We start from the raw sequence: 20,994 nt of genomic DNA on the forward strand, positions 1-20,994 counted from the left end.
ATATCGTTATCAATATTAATTAGACACAGGTCTAATAGGGAATCAAATCATCGATAAATGGTGGTTAAATATCTGTGACTAATATATTTGTGATGATGTATTATGACTGTAATGGGGCCCCTAATATAAAGAATATATAAAATTACAGAAAACTAAGATTTTGGCGAAAATCAGAGCTAACTTAACTCAATTAGTAAACTGTTTAAAGATTGCGTGCTGACGTAATACAACTTCAAATGAGAGGAAGACTCTGATTGGTCAAGTGTGCAGTGAATTGAATGAGAAGTATAATTTTTCGAAATTGTAGTATAAGAAAGTCAATAATAGCCTACTATAGTACTGTGAGTTTGATATTTTTGTTCATTCAAAATGTTACGAGGAATATTGATTTATCAATCATTAATTTTTTAGTTTCAAATATAAGAGGAGCTACTTAAGACCCCGTCAAGGCTGAGGACTTGTCACATGTGAAGCCTTCCTTTAAATCATTGCAAGCATAATAAATTATAATAGTAAATAAATTTTATTTCCATTAAAATACAAACAAGCAATTAAATTAATAAAATGTACATAATAGTTAGAATACAATGTAAAATTTACTACAAATGTAAAGAAAATTATTTTTTTTAGAAATTAGCCTACTCAACTATGGGAAACCCATGTACTGCATGCAGGTGTTATTAGCAGTACCTACTAGCCTAATAAACTTTGGGTGGGGGTGCAAATATATTGGGTGAGTAAGTTCATAATTTTCGAAATTATGTTTTCTATCTAATGCTTTTTAGTTGTTATAATCCAGTTTTGAACAGCGCTTTTAAATATACCTATTTATTTTTTGTATTTTGTTTTTTTGGAGAATAAAATTATTCCAATATCAATCTTGATTAATTTGAGAGCGAACTGTTAAGGGTGACGCCTAAATGATTTTCAGGCTGATTTTTGGGTTAGGGTCATGAAACACGGATGAACTAAAAACACTAATAATAGGCCTATATGTTGCCTCTTCCACTAGAAATTTATGATTCTCACAAATCCAGGGTTTCGATCCTTAGAAAGGCGGTATCATCATCAATTGAAAAATTCTACAACATCTATGAATATTATGTTCAGAGAAAAAGATGATGAGTGTTGAGTGGACCTACAGCTTTATGTGGGTTCCGAACCAATCCTAGCAATTTTTAAACTCATGAACGATATTTAGAGGAGTCGGCTCTTCAAGTAGTCACCTTTACAACTGGGAAGTAGCAGCCGTATCATGCATGCGGTAGCTTATCAGCGTGACAACGGATTTCCATTTTTATTCCTAAAACGTGACTTCAATATTCCATCACAAATATTACAAAAAATTTAGTACTACAGACTTCATTTCAGTTTTAGCCAATATTAGCAGGTAACCCGTTCTTTGCAGCGGGGAAAATGTTATGTTGTAAAATACAATCTCCTTAAGTCCAGGAAACATCAAAAATAGAATATTTTTTTCAAAATTACGTGGATAATCTTAATACGAGTTGAAAATCATCAGCAAAAATGAGTTTGATAGGTCTCGAACCCGCTATGATTATGATTTTTGAAGGGACGGATTCAAGGATCCAAAGGTTCAAAGAACCCCACACGTCAACCGAAGCTTATTGTGTTCCCAAGTAGAATGTTAGTTATCAAACCAATACCTGTGTCCTTTACAAGAACCAGAAGTTTTTCCCTATACTAACATCTCATTCATACCTGGTCGCTTGTCGCAATCCAGTGTGATATGCGTGGCAGTTTCTTAAGACTGATTAGTCCTCGTGAACTACGTGAGTTCTACTCCTGGCCTTCTTTGAAGATGCTTTAGTCGAGGAAGGGGCGGCCAAGTTGCCTCTAGGACGCCCGGCCACCCTTGACTTAGCCTCTTGACACAGATTTGGGCTTGGAGTTTCACCCATCTCTGGTATCTTGGGTTTTTTCTTTTTGCCCCTCTGAAACTTCGCAGGGTCAAAAGCCTCACCTCTCCCAAGAAGTTTTGCCTAAATGGCCGCCCTTCTTTTAACAGTGGTGAGGTTTGGTCTCTCCACCTACAAACTCGTGACCTACGTGAGTTCCACTCCTGGCCTTTTTGTAGGTCCTTCCGCTGAGAGAGGGGACGCCAATCTGCCTCTAAAACTTCACCTCTCCCAAGAAGTTTTGCCTGAATGGCCGCTCTTCTTTGAGCAGTGGTGAGTTTTGGCCTCCCCACCTACGAACTCGTGACCTACGTGAGTTCCACTCCTGGCTTTTTTGTAGGTCCTTCCGCTGAAGGAGGGGCCGCCAAATTGCCTCTAGGGCACCTAGTCACCCTCGACTCAGCCTCTTACCTACATTTGTGCCTGGAGTTTCACCCATCTCTGGTCTCTTGGGCTTTTCTTTTTGCCCCTCCGAAACTGCCCTAATGGGGCAGATTCCGTGGTTTTGAAGGCAAGGCAACTTCTGGAGTTGCCTTGGGGTCCCTTTTAGTCGCCTCCTACAAGCAGGGATACTGTGGGTGAATTCTGGTTTTCAACACATTCTTGAGTACGATGTTCGACTCAAAGCTCTCCCAACCCACAGGGGGCAAGCCGAACCCGCTAACTTTCTATCATGAATCGCGCGTGCTACCAATTACACCACGGTTTCACTTGGAGAAAGCCCTGTTTGGTTGGGATCTTATTGTTGCGTAAACTTTGAATCAAAACATTTTATAAATTTGCTCAAATTATTAAATTAAAATATATCGATTAATTAGCAATGAAAATAAGTCTATATTCATGTTCGATAAATTAAAAATATTTTTTTAATATTGCAAGTTTATAATAATATTAAAATATACATGACGCCTTAATGATGAAGCGCCAATCGTATATTTCCTATCCCGTACATGTATAAGCCAATTCATTCCTTTATAATTTCATAGATTAGTAGATATCCTACCTCAATAACTTCAATACAACACAGGTAATGTATATTATTTTCAATAATAGTTTAAAGTTCGAAAACAGAAATGTATACTTAGGAGAAGCATGTGCCCCCATGAGACAGGGCTCTCCCCGGGGCGGACACCTGTTCTCCAGGTAGGCGAGCATTCCGTCGCACGGCCACCCCCAGAAGCCCTGCTCAGATCGGATACTCTCTGAAAAGTACCGCAGAGATCTGTGGTGGTCACAGCCGATCGGATCTGCAACACAAATACAAAATTATTAAAGTGAACGGAGAACATGCAGTAACAAAACAGTGATTTATCTATTTAAATTTGATCCATTATCTTATTCAAAAACTAGCAGGTAACCCGTGCTCCGCAAAGGACCAATTAAAAACTTCACAAACTGAAAACTTGACGTAATGAAATCTTGACGTATTGAAAATAGACCTATAAATATCCTTGGTAAATAAAGAATCTATACAGAAAATTTCAAGTTAATCAATCCAGTAGTTCAGACGTGATGATGTGTCATTCGTGAATTTCCTATCCCGTACGTGTATAAGCCAGTAGTTCATTCCTTTATTATAATATAGATTATTCATCTAAAGATCCAATTCATCTAAGAATGGTCATACTTTGATGAACTGGGCAGAGCTATATGATCTATACTTGGTATTTGATGCCAAGGATAAAGGAACCTTTCGATCAGCTAGGTGGCTGAGAGACTATAATCCAGATCTATATATGTTTTGTCTCCCAGGATGAGAACAGCCGGCCTCTACCTGTTCTAAGGAAAGTGCTCACTGATTTTCCTCATAGTCAGCACAGACCTGTGTTTCATGAAGTTGGAATTAAGGTATCCCTTGTAAAATCAATACCCAAACCTCGGTGGAATTTCAGGAGAGCGAAATGGGATCATTTTTGCCAAGAGTTGGACAGAGAGATTGTAGAAGTTCCCTCTACCTGGAACAACTATGATAGATTTGTTGAACTGGTTCTGAGGGTGGCGAAAAAGTTTATTCCAAGAGGCTACCGAAAGGAATATATCCCTGGGTGGACAAACGAATGCAACCTTCTTTACAAAGAATTCATACAAACAAAAAACCAGGAAGTGGCATCAGAATTGCTAAGGAAGCTGGATGAATCCCGTACTAAGAGATGGAAATCAATGTTGGAGGAGACTGATTCCAGACACTCAAGCAGGAAAGCATGGAACTTATTATGAAGGCTTGGTACTGCTCCTAGCATTCAGAGTACCAATTCAGGAATTGACCCAAATAAGATTACTAGCAGAATAGTCTCTCTTTCCAAAGTACCAGCACATAAAGTCCATACAAGAGAGGTTCAGTGGAATCTGAAAGAGATGGTAAAGCAAACCCAGCCCTCTTATCTGCCTTATCAGCACGTTTCACAGTTAATGAAATCAATATAGCTTTATCCAAGACCAAAACAGGGAAAGCAACTGGACTAGATGGCATGTTCCCAGAGTTTCTGAGAGGGTGTGGAATTGAAGTAAGGAAGTGGCTTGTAGATTTCTTTTCAAATATTCTGGAAACTGGGAGATTACCAACTGTTTTTAAGAAAACAAAAATTGCTGCCATATTGAAGCCTTGTAAAGATCCAGATGATGCTAGCAGTTACTGACCAATCGCCCTCCTAAGTGTAACATATAAGGTATTGGAGAGATTGCTGTATAACAGAATTGAGCCAACAATCACTTCAGTTATCCCCCCAGAGCAAGCTGGTTTCAGACAAAAACGTAGCTGTGCAGATCAAGTCATGACCCTAACCACAAACATAGAATGTGGTTTTCAGAAGAGTCTCAAAACATCTGCAGTTTTCATAGATTTATCATCTGCCTATGATACTGTCTGGAGAAAGAGACTCCTGTACAAATTAATTAAAACTATCCCCTGCATGAAAATCTATAACTTGGTAAGCAGCATGCTATCAGCAAGAGTATTCTCAGTGCATATGGGTGGCAAGGAGAGCAGAATGAGGCAGCTCCACAATGGTCTTCCTCAGGGATCGGTCCTTTCCCCATTGTTCTTCAATCTGTACATAAGTGACCTGCCACAGACGAATGCAAGGAAATTCATCTATGCTGATGACATTGCTTTGACTGTGCAGAGTAAGAGTATGGATGAGACAGAGGACAAACTAACAGCTGACCTTACAGACCTGCAGGAGTACTTTCGAAAATGGAGATTGTGTCCAAACTTATCAAAGACAGAGGCCTCATGTTTCCACCTAAATAATAAGGAGGCAGGTACTGCTCTGAATATTACACTTGATGGGAGAGTACTGAGACACAATTTTACTCCTAAGTACTTAGGAATTACACTTGACAGGTCGCTCACATACAGATGCCACACTCAAAAGCTGAGAGCAAAATTGCAAACAAGAAACAACATATTGCAAAAACTTGTTGGCTCATCTTGGGGTGCCTCAGCAGACACAATGAGAACAGCTGGTTTGGCCCTGGTATATTCAGTTGCAGAGTACTGTGCTCCAGTATGGATGAACAGTGCTCACACCAAGCAGATAGATACAGATTTGAACTCAACTATGAGGATGATCTCAGGCACTGTCAAGTCAACTCCTAGAGAGTGGCTCCCTGTGTTGAGTAATATTCCACCACCACAACTGAGACGTCATAAAGCTCTTAAAAGCTTGTTTGCTGAAATAAATAAAAATCAGACCCTACCCATCCCTGAAAACCTTAAAAATATGCCATGACAGCGGCTTAGATCCAGGAATGCTCCATGCAATTCCGTGGACTCCAACTTTGACTTATCCAATGCCTGGAGAGAACATTGGCATAATTTTGCTGAGAATGGCAGTGCCTGGAATTTGGACCCAACCATAAGACCAGCAGGATTTGAACTGCCACGAAGAACATGGACTCGGTTGAACCGAATGCGCACTGGCAATGGAAGATGTGGAGGTCTGATGTATAAATGGGGCTTTGCCGACTCTGCTGTATGTGAATGTGGCGCTGAGACACAGACAATGAATCATTTGATATTAGAATGTCCAATTTTTAAATTTAATGGAAACCTTGACGAGGAGCATCAAGCAACACCAAATTTCATCCAATGGCTTGACGCACTGAATTTAACTGTGTGACTTTTACTTTGTAAATAAAATGATGTGATGTGCTCTATCTCATACGATATATATATATATATATATATATATATATATATATATATATAATGCATAAATCCTCAATTTCTAAATAGAGAAATGAAGTATATTCTGAAGTATGAAGCTCTTACTTAAAATAAAATCTAAATCAATGAAAATTACAATTGAAAAAAACAGTAGTGGAACAGTGAAGCTATTTTTACAAGCTTCCACAACTAAAGAGATTTGGTAGCTACTACCATTAATTTATTCTCATGAAAGCTTGTTAATTAAAGAATATTATGATTTTATATAAATCTATAGGAAATTTGAAGGATGAAAAACTGAAAACACACTTTTTAGTCCTGTTCAACTTATTCAATCAACGTACTTATTCAAATAACGAACTTGGGACACACAATAAGCCTCGGTTGACGTGTGAAGTCTTTGAACCTTTAGATGCTTGAATCCGTCCCTTCAAAACATAACGTAACATATTCAATCAAGAATAAATTATTGTCTACATATTTGAAAATACAGCAATGTAGTATTGAGCTTCAAGAATATTTTTTTAGAAATTCGAATGTAGCTGCTGCATCCATAGATCAAAAGAAATACTAGCTGAACGAGAGTTTATCTTGAAGTTATACGCACAGAAAAAGAAGAAATAATGCTTTCCTTAGTGGTATTATTTGTTCTTTGTTTTTTCCTCAGTGGTATGAGTTTGATGTTATGTTTGTTTTGTTGACTACTGCATATGGTTAACAAAGAAGTTGATAAAAGATGATCAAACAATTTTTCGCTAGATCACAAACCAACGGGAAGCAGGAGTTGTAATTAATTTGATTCAAAACTTACTGCCTTCTTGGAAGCAGCCAGGTTGATTGATTCCTCCATTCATGTAGAAGTCGACATGCCCGCACCTGTCTGGTTTTCCTTGCACGAATGCGTTGGTGTGCAGAATGTCAACAAACCTCGCATCACTAGCGTCCAGCTTATGGTCTTTATTACTTGTCATGAAAAATGGCATAGCAGGATCCAGACCTGGAGAATAAAATTTATATGAAATGTCCTACGATTCTATATAAATATCTGAACAATTATTGTCCATAAACATTAGAAAACAATGTGTAGTTCAATCATCATGTAGTTCAATTGCTGTACAGCAGATGCTACAGTATTCAAGTAGATTATAATCAGTTGAATAAAAATGCACTATATTCTATAGTACTGTAGTATAAAACAACAATATTTGATTTGAAAAATGCAAGACTCAAAACCACAAAATTTTTGTTTACTATTTTAACACTGAACTCACTATCTTATCTGTCCATAAACATGCACACTGTTAAATGGTAATTATTTAGGTACCGTACCTATTCTATGTTTTGGTTGATGAAGATGTACATGACTGGTGTCAATGGTAGATTCTCTTTAGCCTATTATAGAATTATAACAAATTCCGACTTTGAGTGATATGCGAAGCAAAGAAATAGAGGAAGATCAGTCAATTACAGTGATGAAAAGAGTCATAGAAGTGCAGTTGCCAAGCTCATGATCAGACTCTGACAAAGCTGTCCCTTTCAGAGAGGAAACAATATCCCATACAAAATTACTTCATACTTGGAGGGATATGGGCAGCAGAGATACAGCGGCGTGATGGCGCCGTTCTGAACCGGCCAGCGTTCTCTATTTCCAGTGAGTGCTCAAGTGCGCATGCTACACATACAATGTTTTCTGTCTGAAATCACCGAGTCAAATTGGCAACTGCGCTCCTACCTATGACTATTCATCACTGTAATTGGCTGATCTTCCTCCATTTCTCTGCTCCGCATATCCCTCTAAGTCAAAAGTAATTTTGTATGGACTATAGGTATGCGTATCATGAGGTGTTGAACAGTCACTAAAGACTATACTCCGTACAAAATTACTTTTGACTTGTAGGTACATGCGCAGCAGAGAAAGGTAGGGTAGGATACAGCGGCGTGATGGTGCCGTTCTGAACCGGCCAGCGTTCTCTAATTTTCAGTGAGTGCTCAAGTGCGCATGCTACACATACGAATTTTCCAGTCTGAAATCATTGAGTCGACTGAGTCAAATCAACAAATTGGCAACTGCGCCTATTGCAACCTATGACTATTCATCACTGTGATTGGCTGATCTCCCTGCATTTCTCTGCGCCGCATATTCCTCCAAGTGAAAAGTAATTTGTATATTATATGAAAGTATTTGTGGACTATATGGGACGCTGTCTGCTTCGGCACATCAAAATCACCATCGCTGTATCCGTACATTCCTCTGCTCCGCATAGGCTATATCCCTTCAAGTCGAAAGTAGTTTCAAATCGACTATACTAGCACAAACAAAAATTCATTTGAATTATGAATGAATGCGATGCTTACCTGTGATACGCGGCAACTTGTAGGGCCTGAGATGCACGGCGGCAAACGCGGCGACATGTGCACCCAGACTGAAGCCGATGACATGCAGATCGGGCGCAGGGTGCAGACGCTGTATGCGCCCAATGAACTGCGCCACGCATGCGCCCGCGTGTCGTGTGTTGAACGCTGCCATTGGGTAGCATGGACTCTCGCACAGCGACGGCCAGTTAACCACCCAGATGTTGTAGTCTGCCTGTTTCAGGTACTCTGGCAACATTTAATCAATTCTTATGCCAGTTTTACATATAGATATTTCAAATCTTAGTGCTGTAATTCATATAAAGCCATCTTGACCTTACACAGCTCAAGTTTGAAAGCTGGAGGATGAGAAATGTTTATAAACAACATTTCGCATAAGCTGGTAATGTTTTCATTCAATCAGATGAATGTAACGTTTTTTATGAGGACGGTTACTGAGGTTTCAATGTTGAACTAAATTCATCACCCAGTAACCACCAAAATTTAGTAATCCGCTTGATTCAAATTCTCTGCCGCAATTAAATTTAATAAATCAATCCTTGTGCCAGAAATACAAATGAATATTTCAAATTTCAAGTTCTATAATTCACCACCCAGTAATAATACCCAGATATGTTTTGTAGTCCACCTGTTTCAGGAACTCTGCCACAATTCAATTCATTCTTATAATATATATCTCAGTTTTACAAATTAATATTTACAATTTAATGTGCGATTCTCCACATATTAACCATATCCAGATATTGTTCTATCTCAAGTAATCTGTAGGTATTCAATTCATTTCAGGAAAAAAATATTGAAGATTTCAGGTGCTGTGAATTGTCCACCCACAAGATTTGCAGTCGTTTTCAGAGTAGTCAAAACCTATGCGCCAATTTGAAGAATGTAGATGTCATTCTGCTTGTGTGGAGAATACTGACTGATATACTGCAGATACCACGGTACTTGATTCAATACCCATACTTCTGATTAGATCCACCAAAATTTAATTAACTTGTTATTATTAGTAGACAATGTCTTAATTTTTACAGAATCAAATAAGTATCTGTAATTATTAATTATTATGTTTGAGTAGTGTATTGAAATGTTGTATTATATTGTAAGAGTGTAATTTTCATACAATAAATTAGAAAAATCAAAAGACCCTTTTTCCAACTTTATTTTCCGACATGTTTCGACATGTGTGACTCACTCACTTGAAAATGACATTAAACATGTTGTGAGTAGGCATAATAAAATAAAATTAATAAAAGTTACTGATTTTTCAAATTTCTACATAAATACGAAAAAGACATTACCAAAAAAGTGAATAGGTATGTAATTTATAGTCTAATATTTTTTATGAGACATAGCAATTACTCTTTAGTAAAGAATTGAAGATGTTAATGTACAGATTTTGTGACTGCCAACAGTGAATTAATCTTCATTTTCATTTCAAATTAAGATTTTTAAAACATCCTTACCTGTTTTAATTTCTAGCAAAGGTTCAAGAAACATGTTCCCGTTGTATCCGTGGATTAAAATCTTGGTTGGATTTGATACATTGTAATTTGATAAAGAAATGTTATCCCATCTTTCATAAATAACAATCTTCTGAGGTTCGATAGGATTTTTCCTGTAAAATTACGGAGTATTACGGTAATTCGACTGCTCGTTCACTGAAACTGTATGTAATTTATTATAAGAACTCATACCAAAGTGTCAAAAATGCTTTCACCAATCGCATTCACAGATTCAACTTCCACACCCACACTGAACTGTATTAAAAAAATATTTTGAAGCTGACAAAAATACAGCAATTTATCGATCCAATATTTTTAGAAACAAATTTTTTTTCGTTGGGCGTCTGATTTGGAACTACTATTTCGAGTGTGTTACAAGTAATTTCCTAATAGACACCCATCAATAAGCTTCAGTCTTCATGACTTGATTTTTGTTCAGATGAATATTCATCTGAATTGTTTAGATGAATAATAATATAATCATTAGACACTCATGAGTCTAAAATTCAACTGGGGTATCAAATGCGTCAGAAATTATCAAGATATGTGCTATACGGTATGTATAGATAGACCTAGATATCGGTCACCCCTTTACAATTCAATAAAATCTACTATGTGCCTAATTATTTAATTCCACTTACATTAATATTTCTCACCTTACCTTGTAAATAAATAGTAGGATATTCTTGAGTCAGGACACATGTGGTCCCCAAACACTATTAAACATGGTCCGAAATGGATTACCATTCCCCAGCTTTCTTTAAGGTAATCTGCAACAGAAAGAATGAAATTTCATTGTTTACTGATTTACTGGAGTATCAATTTCTTTGACACGAGTCAAAAATTAAATTTTTATTTTAACTGTAAAATTTGAATGTAGAGAAATTCAAACTTCAATTTTATAATGAAAGATGATACAGTCACAGATAAGTAGTAGGTCTGTAATTGGGTGATGTCACAATATTTTTTACATAAAAATCACTATTAACATACCTATAATATGCAAAATAAACAATATGAAATTGATCCTTCTCTTATAATTTTAAGAGGTGCCTATGTATGAGTCCAAGAAGCTTGGGAATTTGTCAAGTTTCAACCTCTCAATATAATATGTTCCAAGTTTATTTTGTACACGTAACGTTTCAAAATAATCAATGAAAAGCCTACATAGAAGATAAAATTACCATTCAAGACCAACTGAGGAATTCTAATTACCGGTATCCATTTCATTCATATAACAGCCGGAGAGTGAAAGTTGCCTGCTTGAATATGGGTACTACGAGGAAATGTAACTTTAATTCAACCAAGGTCTCAGTCAAGAGCAGAACTGAGTTGCATAACGGGAGCAAAATATTTTTATTTTGAAGATGAATAATTACAATAAAGGAATGGAGACTGTATCCTAACGAGAAATTCCGGTTAACAACTTGTGTAACTGCTTTTTTCAAATCGAACTCGGTCATTGAATGTGAAAACCTGTTTGTTTTATATCTATCGCTGACCGTCATTGACCAGTTAACTAGTAGGCCAGTGTGTTATTATCACGTTGATTTTTAAGGTGGAAGAATGCATTTTTGATTTTCCAAATTGAAAAAATTACAGGATGATGTGGATCAAACTGATGCATAAACTTAACTCCCATGTTTTTTTAAATACTATTTGTAATAAGAAGTGGAGCTTATTGCATTATTAATGAGACAAACCCTTATTACCATAATATATTTTGTAATAAGAAGTGGAGCTTATATTCCATTGATACAAACAAACACATAATCATAATATATTTTGTCAGTTGTTGGACTGGTTTGATACACTAATCTTCAGTTAGTCAACAACTGTATATTGATTTGAACGTCTTTAATTCTTTTCAAGTTTCTTCATCTTCAAAAACTTGTAATCTTGTTCTACTTTGTTCAACTCTTTATAGATATGAATCTGATAATGATATTTCTTGACATTTTTTGATCTCAGTAAATAATATACCGGTATTCACATTCTGTGGATAGATGCTCCTGAATTTCCAATTAGGTAACTTAATATTACAAGACACAATTATTGAGAGAATTTGAAATGCGCTCCTAATCTATTGAATAGTTCCACTGTAAAGTCATGTTTTTGGTTCCGGTTATAATATTATTCTAACTGGGATAACTATGAAAAATTAACTAATAATCTACCTATATAAATAAAAATCGAGCCTCAAGGAAAGTTGTGTGAGTGCGCCACACCAGATTTTTTCAATTTTCTTTCTACTGATTCACAAAATTTTAATTCTTAATAATGCCGCGGTACGAACGACGTACGTTCAAACGTGGGTTTTAGAACTCGAAATGCTGTAAGTCTATATAATATGAAAAAGTGAATGTTTGTTTGTGTGTTAAGCCGCGTTCACACGTTGTTAATAACTTTGGTGTAAGCGCAGCTTTAGTTTGTTTGTTCCCTATAGACTTGAAAACTACTTGACAGAACGGCATGAAAATTTGGGAATATGTTGCGTAAATATTGGGGATGGTTTCTGACCAGAAAGTTTAATAAGAGGGCTAATAATAATTATTTATTAATCCATTTTACAGACCTATGTTTTTGAAATATTCAGCCGAGCGGCTACCTATAATAATTTAGCATCTAAAGTTACCACCTGTATAATAAACACGTCACCCGGTGATAAATTGTGTACTGGTATTAAAACGGTACCTAGTTTCTGTAGTTAAAGTTAGTGTAGTTGATTGGTACCAGCTGTAGATAATCGTTCCTTAGAAGACCTATACAAATAATTATCACTCCCCTATCATTGAGAAACTGGAAAATGTTGGAAAAAATTATTCATCTCATGAAAGAGATTTGTTCATATTGCTTTCATTAATTACTGAAGAATAACAAAATAATTTAATTTTTTTTTTGAATTTAGCTAAGCTTATATTCATCCTAAAATAGGAGATGGAAAGAATATGAAATTCTGTGTGATTCATCGTACATCGCATGTTTTCTGGACCATCTATTGACAATCAACAACTATGAAAACACTAAATTCATCTCGGAAACACTGATTTAACCTATCGCTATTTATTTTAATTCAACACTTCACTGATGGATATTACTACCAATTGATTGTTTTCGGAATAATAAATGCAGCATGACTAAGCAGGTAGGAAGTCCGTATTGAGATGTAAATAAAAATATTGATTGTCAGATAAATTTCATGATTCACCAAATAAACTCAATTGTGACATAAGATACATTGACTTTTTGGCGGTACGAAGTTTGCCGGGTAAGCTAGTAATTCAATAATATTGTTACATTTGAATAGCTCTTTAGCTCTACATAGTCTTCAATTTTATATTGAATGTGTTCAAAATGGGAGAGCTAATTATCATTTTTAAGAATGTGGTAAATTTTTTAAAGATAGTAAAAATAGTTGAATTAAGATGGGGAAAATTTTTAATTTTTAAAGCCTTTAAAACCACTTGTGAAAGCCTCCATCGAAAGTTCGGCTAAAGTGTACGCCCAGTGCCAACATACATGTCAACAAATTTTTGGTTGGGATCGATTTAGTATGTTATTTTGAACACAAAATCACAAAAAACCGGCGGTTACACATCATAAATTAAGAATAAAATAATTACGTTAGGAAAACGTAGATTAGGAAAACCATAATTTGATGATTTTGATAGTCAAAATGGCTGCCACTTATAGGTTGAATGCATGTAAAATTGTGCTACTTTGAACTTAGTTTATTTTAAAAACAATAGTGACCGCCGTTTAATTTTCGTGATTTTGTGTTCAAAATAACATACTAAATCGATCTCAACCAAAAATTTGATGACTTGTATGTTGGCACTGGACGTACACTTACACCGAAAGTTCTGTTCAAAAATTATGTGGAACTTAGAAGTGAAAGTTATGAAAAAGTAAAATTTTATTAGTTTTATAGTTCAGTTTATTAAGATCCAATTGAATTACAGTATTATAGGGAATTTATTCATGAAAATAGCACATTTACTGTTAATTTCATGAACGGTAATCTTTGAAATCCGTACCGTATGTTAATAATGTTTAAAAGAATATTTTCCTTGTAAGATATCCCCATTATAGAGAATTATTGTGAAGTATATTGTTCTTTAATATTGTAGTAGTCCATACCTAATTTTGCCTACCTAATTGTAAGGTAATGTAAATCAAACAGTAGAATCCCACACCAAAGTGATATTACAAGATAGAAAAGATGTCAAGTTTAAAAACGAAATTCGTTAACCTGCTTCATTATTTTTGTAGAGTAGTTTTTCTCTACTCAAACGTATATTGAACTCAAATTTCTGAAATCTGAGAATAAAAAGACGATTATTATAGTTATATTTTTTCTCTATACAATTACTTCGTGCAATGAATATATTCACAGCAAATGCTACATTATATCCAGTTGCAATATTTGCAACGGCTACACTCTGCAATTTCAACACAGTCTTGGATCTCGAGCTCTCTCAACTCAGAAACTAACTAGATTCGAAGACCAGTTTCATCATATGCTTATATTGCCTGATAAGGAGAGCCGAGGTGGACACTGCATTGCTTGGTCGTTGCAGACGAGAAATGAGCAGAAATGCAAATTTCAACTCAAATGCGAATTGGCAAACCTCTCCCGTCATCAAGATCTTCCAAGGCTTTCCAAATGATAATTGGATGTGTTTTGAATTTTCAGCAAAATATTTGAAAAACTCTCAATAAATAAACAAAGATGGAAGATAACTACTAGGTTCTTACGTTTTACTGGGTGAGCCTTCGCTTAAAATGTATAGATTCAGGGTTGCTTATTTTATTTTTATAAAATAACATCATAGTACCCTTTTTTAAAAGGTTTTTAATGTAAAATAACATATTAAAAACACAAATTAAAACAACTAGTTTCGATGTTTCACATCATCTTCAGGTTTTAGTTTTCAATATAAAATAACAGATTAAAATCACAAATCTGTTATTTTTTATTATAAACTAAAAAAAAATCTGGTGTGGCGCACTCACACAACTTTCCTTGCCCTTATGAAAATTGATCAACTGACGCTAGTGTTCCCGCGCATATCAAATCTACTATTCTAAGATCTGAGCCAGCTGGTGACAGGACAATAGCGCTGCAGACACACGAAGTCTGCTATCTCTTCATTGTGAATGATATTTAATAGAATCAACAGTTGCCAACAGTTTGCAATATTATTTTCTCGCATTTCGAGCTTATTTTCAATTTTAGGTGAAAATGTTATAAAACATAAATTGTACAGATATTCATGCTGAATCTTTTCTACTGATTTTTTTTTGTTTTTTTTTTGTTTAAATTGTATCTGAAGCCTGATAATTATTGAGAATCTAAAATCAAACTTTGCATAGATGAGGCGGTGCTCCTGAAATTTTTACAGATATGGGACTTGTGGCAGTCGATAGAGCTTATCAATGACTTTTTTAGGTATGAATTTGATCAAAATCGTTGGAGCCGTTTTCGAGAAAATCGCGAAAAACCCTGTTTTTGACAACATTTTCGCCATTTTAGCCGCCATCTTCCATTTGATCGAAATTGTTCGTGTCGGATCCTTATAGTGTAAGGACCTTGAGTTCCAAATTTCAAGTCATTCCGTTAATTTGGAGTGAGATATCGTGTACACAGACGCACATTAATTTTTTTCGGAAAGCAATACTTTCCTTACCTATGGTAATAGGACAAGGAGAGTAAAAATGGGTGAGCCTTATTTATTCATATTATTTTTTTAACTCAATAAGGGGTTTCAAGAAAAATTGCCATTATAGTATAATAGAATCGAGTGTTTCTAACATTACACTTTGTGGAAATATAACATTGGACACGTACTGTAGGTAACATATTTATTTACAGCCATTCAACCCGCCTTATTAAATATGATTCTGCTTTCATTTATCTATGTAAGAATATTAAAAATTGTGATCATTTCTAGAGCAAGTTGAACAGCATTCATATAGCCTCTCAAAATCCAGAGGCTATAAAAAAAGGTTCAACTTCCAATAATTTTTCGATAATTGTATCCAAACTATACGTATATAGTCACTGTAACTCACAAAATCACTTCAATGCGGCTGTCACTTATTATGTTTCATAAAATAAATTACATGAAACCAAGCAATTGCTGCTTGTTTCTCTAATACAACGCTTGACATTAATATGTCCAAGACTGCAAGACATAAGTTATATGTATGTGAAGATTGAATACTTTTTAAGAAAAAACTCCGCACGGTCCTGTAATCCACACCATTGAATTCTTTTAGATTACATAATGCTGCTAAAGTGTGTGTGAGTAAACTACGATAATGAATCGCTCTTCATTGTACTTTAGCATGCCATTTCTCTTGTTTTAACACTGAAACAATGTTCCGCCAACATCAAATACCACTAAGCTCATATTATGAAATGTGAACAAGAATGTTTCTGAAGAATTACGACTAAAAGACGCCTGGTTTTATTTTTTCGACCACATACATCATTGCTGATAAAAAGTAGGCCTGGACATATGATAGTCCTAGTCTTGAAACTTCCGTTAGTTTTACATGTCATTTATCTAGTTCACTTTCCCGAAAGAGCTGTTGAAAGAATTTCGATGTAGACTTGCATAGACAGCTTCCTCTGTTAGTTCTCTAGTTGTAATTATTTATACCATACACCTTCCAATTTACATTTTCATGTTACCATTCTGGAAACTGTAGCTTTTACATTTAAATGCACTTTGAGAACCGTCTAATCCGACTTTTTACAAAAATAAGATTCATTTATATTGATTCAATAATTATTCATTAAAGATTAAATAGATAGCACACATTCTGAATTATGATAGATAAAGCCCTTCTATTAAATTTATAAGCACGATTACTCACAATGTAAAAAAATGGGCAATCGGAATATAATTTACACTAGTAACAAACATTTTGTGGAATCTTTCAATATCAAGTTGAAATGAATAAGATTTTGTTAGTTCCACATGTTTCAAATAAATTTTTATAAAGTCTGCTATGACTATGAAAGCTTCTTTGGTGGTTTAATACTATAGCTTTAATAATGTTTTAATATACTGAGTTCCTTATCAGTTATAGGCTATCTCCTGAAGTATATTATTACGGTATCTACCATGAAAACTATTGGACATTTCTCATGCTTTCTTTCATCGTGTTTCTTTTGGTCGACAAGATTTGCTCGACAGGTGGATGAACTTGGGATAAATGCACCTGCTCGACTCTGACTTATTTGCACCCGCCTTTTCCTCATTTGCGCCCTTAATCTTGACTCTACTTGACTCTTGACCACGACTAGAATGCATGCCGTTTGCGCTTCAAACCACTTTCACTGCCACAAATAGAATTTCTTACAATTGCACATAAACGACAAAAAATTAATTCCTCAGTCCAAGGTAAATGAACTAGCAGGACGTTTGAAATTAACTACATAGTCAAAAGGTAAATGAACTATCTTAAAAAAAATAAATAATACCAGGACGTTCTAAATTAACTTTTGTGCTGAGGATGATGCCCACATCACAAGAACTCGATTTAGGCTTGTGCGTGAGTAATGGGACGGATGATAACGATGACTATAATAATACGGTGATGAGAGATGAGTGAACACACACATTTAGTTGGATTTTCAATCACCCACAGCCATTTTTGTACTTATCTATGATATTTAGAGGTGTCGTCTTTTTAAATCGTCACACGGTCACAATCAATAATAAATTATCACTTCAATCATAAATATATTTATGTATTTTGCTATTTATAAAAGCATGAAGAAATAAATTAATTAATGGATAAACTAGTAGTTCTGTGAACAGTAGACCTCACGCAGTATTCTCATCCACAAGTACCTGATGTCACTTGTTTTAAATGTTAACAAACTCAGTTCACGTGTGAATTTGTATTCCATATGATATAATTCATCCAGTTCCGTGATAATCTTTCTATCTGATGGAAATTATTTTTTTACAATCAGAAAATATTATAATTTCTCCAGCATTATTCAGTTCACTTGTTTATTTTTAATCACCTATAAAATTAGTTTTTTTGAATGTGAAAATATTGATACTAATGGGCACGCATAATAATACCATGACTGCAAAACAAAATATTGAAACCAAAGACCTTAAAGCTGCGATTAGACCAAAGTTATTAACATGATGAAGATGTGTGTTTGTCAACTTCCGTTCAATCGTTAAAATGGCCAATTTCTATATTCAAAGCTATGTATCTCGGTAACCCCTAATTATTAAAATCATCACTTGATCTTGAAATGTACAATAGAATTTTCTCTTTCATCTGCTGTAAACGATTTATGGAAAAATATGTTTGTAAAGTGAGGTTTGATTGTTGAAAAAAATTCGAAAATTGTAGATATTTTTCTCATATCAACGGTTTTGGCAGTTCTATGGTTGTGAAAAGTGATTCAAGATGAATTTTAGGCAACTGAGCTCATAGAGGATGAATTTATCTACAATTTGGAATCAATCGTGAGTTTCTATGATGTATCAGACTCGTTTTATAAACTCACGATCAACAGCTAAATCACGAAAAAAAATTAAAAACTGAAATCGCAATTTTTAAAATCTCCTGTAACTTTCGAATTGTATTGGAATCGAAAGTATTATTCATTGGAGTGGGTAGAGGAGGACAATTCTCACAACGTCACTAGATTTGGAAATTTTATCAGAAGTATTTCACAAGACATGCAGCTTTGAATATAGAAATTGGCCATTTTTTGTGTATTGGAATATGGGCTTAAGTACACTCAACAATAAATTTTTCATTTTTCAACCGAATTCGACTTATGATGCATGATTTTAGACCACCTTGACGAGCCGAGAAAAATAAAGTGTAGTACGATAAAATCTGAACATTGTGTCAAAAGTTATAAGTGTTTGAAATTTTGATCCTTGAGGTGTCCTTAAGCGCGCCTCTCCACTAGGAAATACTGAAATGAAGTGCATATAACGGGTGATTCTCCTAGAACATAATTTCATGAACTCATGTCATTGTGCGAAATATCAATGTGAGGACAATTTAGTTGGTGATGATGGTTGAAGCTGAAAATTAGGTGTTTTTCACAATACAAGGAGCATTGTTGTCAGGTGTACCTGGAAATCTATATGAGATAGAGCGCTTTACCTGATCTCAGATTATAGAGCACAAAAATACGCCCAGAGGGATTTTGAATTATACATCTACATGGTAACAATCGGAAGATATTGTTGATCAAAAACTAAAATTCATCAAAGTTGATTTTCTCTTCACATTTCAATCATTTTTGAAAAATCATAACTCAGTACTCATTGGAGATAGAGAGTTCCGAATGATCTCATTTTATTCAGAATTTTATAATCTGAAAAAGAGGCGGGTATTGGTCTGTATGTGTGTGTGTGTGTGTGTGTGTGTGTGTGTGTGTGTATATGAGTGTATGTGAGTCTGTGTACACGATATCTCATCTCCCAATTAACGGAATGACTTGAAATTTGGAACTTAAGGTCCTTCCCCTATAAGGATCCGACACGAACAATTTGGAACAAATCTAATTCAAGATGGCGGCTAAAATGGCGAAAATGTTGTCAAAAAGCGGGTTTCTCGCGATTTTTCAAAAACGACTCCAACGATTTTGATCAAATTTATACCTAAAATAGTCATTGATAAGCTCTATCAACTGTCACAAGTCCCATATCTGTAAAAATTTCAGGAGCTCCGCCCCATCAATGCAAAGTGTGATTTTAGATTCCCAATTATCAGGCTTCAGATACAATTTGAACAAAAAATTTCAAGTGGAAAAGATTGGGCATAAAAATCTCTACAATTGATGTTCAGTGACATTTTCACCTAAAATTGGAAATAAGCGGGAAATTCGAGAAAATGTGTTTATTCAATAATGCAAACTGTTGGCAACTGTTGATTCTATTATAATAATCATTCACTATGAAAATATAGCAGACTTCGCGTGTCTCCAGCGTTATTGTCCTGTCACCAGCTGGCAGATATTTGAATAGTAGACTTGAGATGCGCAATGCGCGTGTACACTAGCGTCAGGTGATAAATTTTCATAACGGCAAGGAAAGTTGTGTGAGTGCGCCACACCAGATTTTTACTCTAATATTGGCGTATGAAGGAGGCTCCTTTTTCCTTTTATATTATCATTGAAATGCAAAATTTCTAAAAACCTTGTATATACGTCGACGCGCAATTAAAAAAGGAATATACCTGTCAAATTTCATGAAAATCTATTACCGCGTTTCGCCGTAAATGCGCAACATATAAACATTAAAACATTTAAACATTGAGAGAAATGCCAAACCGACGACTTGAATCTTAGACCTCACTTCGATAGTGATAACTTGTCTATTGATCTTGTCTTATTTAACATTATACAGAGTATTTATAAGTGATTATCGAGGTTTTAACTCTTTATAAAATTATTAAATTAAACTTATAGAGTTGTTATAAATTATAATTCAAATGAAAAAGTAACTCAAGCAGTGCGCATGCCTTGTGCTTGTAATACATTTTATAAACGCGTTGAAACCCCGATAATAACTTATAAACACTCTGTATAATGTTAAATAAGACAAGATGAATAGACAAGTTATCATTATCATTGATACAATTTTTAAACTAAAAGCTACACCGCGCCGTATTTAAAATAATAATAATTTATCAGTTTTCTTGAAATACCTCCATGATAGATGAAAAAATCGTAACTCATCCTCTCTGGTATGTATAATACTCTTTTGACTTCCAACAATATAGATAATAAATTTGATAATTGAAATATATCGTAATGGTATTAGTTGCTCAAGAGATGGAGGTATAAATTTGAACATAATCAAATCGGTTTGAGAATATTTCCGTTCTTACAAGCATATCCAACGAAGCAAGCCATCTACAACGAAATGAAGTGATTAATGTTTTTAGTTGTCTTACTTAGGCCTAAATGATTGATTGATAAGCGAGTCATGGTATAATACAATAGGATTTCCTTTCATCTGTCATTGAA

The 20,994-nt window shown here is 34.9% G+C and overlaps 1 protein-coding gene across 8 annotated transcripts in view; it reads right to left on the minus strand.

Annotated features, from left to right (window-relative positions):
* LOC111044787 (pancreatic lipase-related protein 2) overlaps positions 1 to 20,994 on the minus strand; it is a 34,395-nt gene that overhangs the window by 4,591 nt on the left and 8,810 nt on the right. For all 8 annotated transcript variants that reach the window (XM_039429761.1, XM_039429765.1, XM_039429762.1 and 5 more), the window contains 5 exons: positions 10,624 to 10,732; positions 9,924 to 10,075; positions 8,443 to 8,688; positions 6,899 to 7,084; positions 3,001 to 3,166 (listed from right to left, as the gene is read on the minus strand). In XM_039429761.1, coding sequence (XP_039285695.1) covers positions 3,001 to 3,166; positions 6,899 to 7,084; positions 8,443 to 8,688; positions 9,924 to 10,075; positions 10,624 to 10,732 — 859 coding nt within the window. The remainder of the gene's footprint in view (positions 1 to 3,000; positions 3,167 to 6,898; positions 7,085 to 8,442; positions 8,689 to 9,923; positions 10,076 to 10,623; positions 10,733 to 20,994) is intronic.

Source organism: Nilaparvata lugens, chromosome 5 (genome assembly GCF_014356525.2).
Source record: "Nilaparvata lugens isolate BPH chromosome 5, ASM1435652v1, whole genome shotgun sequence".
NCBI classification, from domain to species: Eukaryota; Metazoa; Arthropoda; class Insecta; order Hemiptera; family Delphacidae; genus Nilaparvata; species Nilaparvata lugens.